Source organism: Gopherus flavomarginatus, chromosome 2 (genome assembly GCF_025201925.1).
Source record: "Gopherus flavomarginatus isolate rGopFla2 chromosome 2, rGopFla2.mat.asm, whole genome shotgun sequence".
NCBI lineage: Eukaryota > Metazoa > Chordata > Testudines > Testudinidae > Gopherus > Gopherus flavomarginatus.
Window position 1 is genome coordinate 4,983,460 of NC_066618.1, and position 6,035 is coordinate 4,989,494.

General features: G+C 51.4%; 1 protein-coding gene across 1 annotated transcript; it reads left to right on the plus strand.

Annotated features, from left to right (window-relative positions):
- Positions 1-271: 271 nt before the first annotated feature.
- Positions 272-4,377, plus strand: LOC127045938 (cathelicidin-2-like). Its single transcript, XM_050942834.1, has 4 exons — positions 272-477; positions 1,805-1,912; positions 2,954-3,037; positions 4,077-4,377. The coding sequence occupies exons 1-4, from the start codon at positions 298-300 to the stop codon at positions 4,164-4,166; spliced, it is 462 nt and encodes a 153-aa protein (XP_050798791.1). The 5' UTR covers positions 272-297; the 3' UTR covers positions 4,167-4,377.
- The last annotated feature ends 1,658 nt before the right edge of the window (positions 4,378-6,035 follow it).

A 6,035-nucleotide genomic window follows, 5' to 3' on the forward strand; every position in this document is an offset into this window, starting at 1 on the left:
GGGCCCCCAGCCACCCCCCGCCATGGTTTGTTTAGCAATTAGTGCACACGATTTCAGCAATTTTTTAGAAAAAATCCTCCTTTTCTCCTGACCAACCTCCCTCTCTGCCCGCCCCAGCAGGGTGGCCAATGGAAACATCCTGCAGATGGATGGGGAAAAGTCACTGGTTAAGGGAGGACCAAAGCAGGCAGCCAATGAGGCACTAGCCCACACGGAGGAGGCAGTGTATAAAAGGGCTTCCCCCAGGGAGAGACTGGGCTGCCCACCCAGCTCTCACTGAATGCCACAGGGCACAGGATGGAGACCTGCCTGAAAGTCCTGCTGCTCGTCGGGGTGGTCACAGCAGCCTCCACACCACCATCATCCCCTCAGCTAACCCACGAGGATGCGGTTTTAGCTGCAGTTCAGATCTACAACCAAGAGCCAGGCACAACACTGGCCTATCGGCTCCTGGAAGCTGAGCCGCAGCCAGACTGGGTGAGTGACCTGGGGAATCGCGTTGTGGCCTGTGTATATTCGATGCTGCTTGAGCTCGTAGAGCATGTCAATGGAAATCGCTGCCTCTGATGCTAGACTCCTGTACCTACAGATGGTATTTGCACCCTCGTTATTATCCAGGGCTGATTTCTGGTGGTGCCATGAAAGACAGTTTCTGTTCACAATCCAAGTAGGCAGAGGATGGGGAAGGGGAACAACAGGGAATTTATCGACAAGCCAGCTGGAGTCACTGAAAGCAGCGTGGCCAAAATTGGTTCTAAAGAGGGAGCGAAATATGTGCAGGGACGGGTAGCAGCCAGACAGCGATTTCCCTGTATTACCAAACAGCAGCTTCCTGGTCCCAGGGCACATGAAGGGCCTGAGAGCAGCAGTTCATTCAGATTCAGCAGGCAGAGAAGGTTTCCTTTTGAATGATACTGTGAGTAATTCAGGGCAGGGACCATCTTATTCTGTGTTTGCACAGCACCTGGCCCAAAGGCGGTGGCCAGCCACACGTGTTCAAAGAGAATGAGCAAACATTCAATTTGGGGACATAATCATACTTTTAATGAAAGTTTTGATCCCGTGAGCTACTGAGCACCCTCTGCTCACAGCGAGGTCAGTGGAAGTTGAGGGGGCTCAGACCACACCAAAGTGCTCAGAGTGTTTCATGATCAGGCCCAAAAGGAGGACACTTGGGCTCCGATCCTGCAAACACCTGCACATACAAGTAACTTCTGCAAGACAGGAACCTACATACAGAAGTGACAGTGAGGCAATAAGACCTTGTCATTTCAGACCAGAATCGCACTTTCAGGAATTAAAACACATGCAGAAACACTGAGTGACTGGATTTTCTAAGAGAAGGGCAGAGGACCAGGGTGGGGGGGAAGAGAATTGCAAGATACTAGTTATTCGTTCATGCAGTAGAAACATGGGCCAGAGCCTCATCTGGTGCAAATCAGCCCATTTGAGACAATGGAGCTACATCAGAGTTAGGCCACAATATATGAATTTACTTTCCGGGATTTAGGTTTGAACAGCATTTGAAAAATTCAAGGCCCTAGATTACTGCTGAGAATGATTATTAATAACTCTTTACTTCAGTAGAATTGAACAAGTCAATACTTACATTCTCCTTAGGGCAAGGGCCTTCCCTGGGTATGTGTGTGAACAACACCTCACACAGTGCAGCTCTGATGCCAATCTGGGTCTCTGGGCGATACTATAACATCAAAGAAAAATATTTACAAGGCCAAAGTGGGGCCTGGTGCCTTGATGCTCACTGTGAATGTTAATTTTCCTTATTCGTTGAACTTCTTTTTAGGACGTGTCTTCTAAAACTATCCAATCGCTGAAATTCACTGTGAAAGAGACAGTGTGCCCGGTATCAGGGAACCGCGACCCCAACCAGTGTGAATTCAAAGAAGACGGGGTAAGGATCACGCCCTGCACGGAGACACCTCCCTCTGCTCTTCTGTCTCACTGATCACACAGATGCCCAACAACATCTTTAAAGCAGAGACATAAAGGAAGGAAGGGGGCTACGGTACAGTGCCTCTTCTGCTGTATCCTATTACTGATCCTTACATCAAGGTCACAGAAAACATATATTCATTCATCCAACCCCTGATTATAGGACTACATGGCTTTTAATCTCTGGTTTGCTGTTGTCAGCTGGGGCACTGTTCTACCTGGGAACTATCCTTGAAGGCAAAAGGAGAAGGGGATGCAGCTTGTGTAAAATATTATTCGTGGTACACTGGCACTTTGACATCCCATATGAGATCAGGGCCTCATGGTGTCAGGTCCTGCACAGACAGTCTCTGCCTTGCCCCAAAGTGTTCACGATCTAAACAGACCAGACCGAGAAAGCCTGGCTGAGAGGGAGTGCTCTTATCCCCGGGTCATCAGTGGGTGACGTGGCTCGCTCAAGGTCACACACCAGGACAGTGGCAGAGTGGAGAATTCAACCCAAGTTTCTCTAATCTCAGCCCAGCGCTGTAACTGCCAGACCCTGCTTCTCATTCCGTAAACATGCTTTGCCCTAATAGCAATCCAGCCTCGCTTGGCTCAGCTGAGTGTAGATTTTGGCTCATTCTCTCCTTGTCTGTATCTACAATTTACCCATATGCTGTTCTCTGTGGGCCCCTCTCACTCAGCTGGAGTAGACAAGGAATCCCAGACACCACATAGTAACAGCTCACAAAGTCAGATGCTATTGAACGCAAGCCAGGGTTACATAGATTGTCAACCCCTCAGGGCAGGGACCATCTTTCTAGTCTCTCTGCAGCACCTCACATAACGGGGTCCTGATCCACCGTGATGTCTAAACCAGGCCCAAGATTGAGCCTCCCAACCACCTGCTGAACTTGTGACCAACCCACATCGGGAAGCAGGTCTCCACACGCGAGTGGCCTGAGCAGTAGCGCTCCTGGACAGTAAGATGCTGAGGTCTCTTTTCTCTCCCTTGCAGCTGGTCAAAGACTGCTCTGGATTCTTCTCCACTCAACAGGACCCCCCTTCCATCATTATCAAATGTGAGGAGGCGTCTGAGGAGGTGAGTGGCTTAGACAGCCTCCTGTCTGCTCACGGCTGGGCTGACGCAGGGTTAAGGGTTTCTCTTGCTGAGATCTTGGCCAGGTATTTCACACTGACCAAGTGTCCCCAGAACAAGTGTCCAGCTCCACCTACTGGCAGTGAGCTGGCAAAGGCCTCCTGCCCCACAAGCCTGGAGGTGGAACCTACAGCCGCCAGCAGAACCGCAGGGAGCAAATTCTAATCTCATTGGGATATGTAAGAAACTTAAAGCTCCATACGATGCCTGGGAGCGGGGCAAGGACATGGGGGCTGGGGAGACTCCTCACCACTTGCCTTTGTCTGGCAGCGACATTTACAAACGTTGTACGATGCAGACACTGAATGGCCCCTGGTCCCACACACCAGACAAAGGCCCCAGCATGGCCCCTCCTTCTTATCCTAGAACAGGGACCTGCCAAAGGTTTGCGTAAGGGTTACAAACAGCAAAGGGGGAGGGGATAATGGCTGAGTTTATAATCCTGTGCCTTCAATGACATGGCCCTTGCACCCTGTCCCTCCAGCAGGCAAGCTCCTGCCCCTCCTTCAGAGACACCGAGCGATGTCACCCTCTGTCAAAGAGCCCAGCAGTTACACTCACTCCTGAGGGCTACTCCTCTCCCCCACTAGCCACCTAGGCCCACAGTGACACTGGTCGGATGCCCTGTGCTGCTCCACAGAGGCCATGTGCTCCTGGGGAGAGGGCACTGGATTGGGACTCAGGAGACCTGGGCTCTACTTCCTGCTCTGCTACTGACCAGCCGTGTGACCCCAGGCATGTCACACTGTCACCCCCTCACCCTTTACCCCTCTGTCTATCTAGACTGTAAGCCCCTTGTGGCAGAGACTGTCTCCCACTGTGCATGTGTACAGCGATTACCACAGCCCTGATCTAAGTTAGGGCCTCTAGTCATTGCTAATAACAAACAAAACACAAGAGAGAACAAAGTAACAGTCCCTGAGCTGCAGGAGACGGGTTCAGTCTGAGTGGAGATTCTAATCCTGACCCCTTTTCTCTCTAGCCTAATGTCGTCACACGGGGCCGCTGGAAAAGATTCTGGAAAGGACGTGGTGGGGGCATTGTTGCTGCTGCTCTCAAAATCATTGGCTAAGAAGATCCAGAAATAGAGAAGATGAAAGTGAGCCGATGCTGCCAGATCCATCTGTGCCACCATTTCTCCTCCACCGGAAGCACCATTTGAAGCAAGGCTTAAAACAATCTGAACAGCTTCAAAGCATCTGCTTCTACCTACTGCTTAGCCACTCTTGCAGTGCTGCTCACCAGGGCTCCTCTGCATAATAAATTGCCATTCTGCAAACCTATACTGTAGCCCTCTGCTTCCATATTGTGAGAGGAGATTGGGGACATGAACCGGAGTGAATCACTTGGCAGTTCTGCTGGCCAATGAAAGACCCAGAGTAAGAGTCACATGCCATCCTCCTTAAAGAGATCCATCCCCTGCCCAATTGCAGCTGAGATCCAGACACTAAGGCCCAACTTGTTAAAAAGGGACTACCAATTTTGGGTGCCCAACACAGGATGTCCCCAAAGGGGCCTGGTTTTCAGAAAGTGCTGAGCAACTTCCCTCCAAAAATGTGGCCCCTTCAAGATCTCTCTAAATTTGCAGACACCCAAAATCAATGGTCACTTTGGAAAATTTAGGATTCAGGGCATGTAATGCTTTAGAAACCCTACGGGAATGGGTTTAAATAGCACATGCAAGCCATGGCTTCAGCCACTAAGGATCTTAATTGGGTTAACAGCCATAGAGAAGGAATACCTGGCCATGGTGTAGGCCCTTAAAAAACTGCAGCCATATCTGTTGGGTGGCGCTTTACTGTGTACACTGATCATCCGCCCCTGACGTGGCTTCACCAGATAAAAAGGGGCTAATGCTAAGCTCTTGAGATGGAGCCTGCTCCTCCAGGGTTATGACATGGCGGTTGTCCATGTGAGGGGGAGTGCCAATGTTATAGCCGATGCTTTATCACCGGGCGGGAGCCCTCAACCTCTCCAGGTCACTGACTAAGAAGGGCTGGTTCTAGGCACCAGCGTCCCAAGCCTGTGCTCGGGATGGCCCTTTTCAAGGGGTGGCACCCCGGCTGTTTGGGGGCAGCACTTTTCAAGGGACGGCATTCCGCTTCTTTTGGGTGCTGTTGCTGCTTCAGCGGTGGCACTCAGGCTTTTTCTTTTTTTTTTTGCTTGAGGCAGCAAAAACCTGGAGCCGGCCCTGTGGCTAAGTGACCCCGCTCAGTTCAGACTCAAAGGCGGGGGGAGATGTGACGAAGCAGGGGGGTTTCTTGTTGTTTTCAATGATTTGCATGCAGAGGGCGTGGGACTCAGTTTCCCTGGGTATTACTGGTTTAATGAGATGGTGGGAGAGGGAGTTTGTTGTTACAGACGGCCAGCGAATGGCCTGGAGAATGGATACCCCAGCAACTGGTGACCAGGAGGCCCAGCTTGGGAGTCACAGCCGGTTCTGGCCAGTGCGAGGACAATGGACTGTGGAGAGAGGACCCCGGTGACCTGACCTGACCAGAGAGGGAACAAAGGATGGATGAGAGGAGCAGCTGAGAGAAGAGGACGACCAGGATGCCTCTTTTCCTGGGACAGAAAACAAAGGACAGAGATGAGACTTGGGGGACGGTGATATCAGATGCCCAGCTGGAAGGACGGGGTTCTGGGCTGGGAGGAGAGAGCAGCCAGAGCCCACCTGAGGCAGGAGTAACCTAGATGTATTGTGCTGAAGGGTTCTAGGCCTGCGGCCCTGAGAGTTTCCTATGCTGTGTTTAGATGCTCAATAAACTGTTCTGTTTTATGCTGGCTGAGAGTCACTCCAGTCTAGAGATCAGGGTTGCATTATTCACTCTGAGTGTGGAGGCCCCAGAGGTCCAGAGTGAGTAGACTCCCTGAGGGGGCCCATGGCAAAAGGCAGGCATGCTGCTGAGGACTCAGAGAGGTGCAGTTCCAGGAGGCGGAG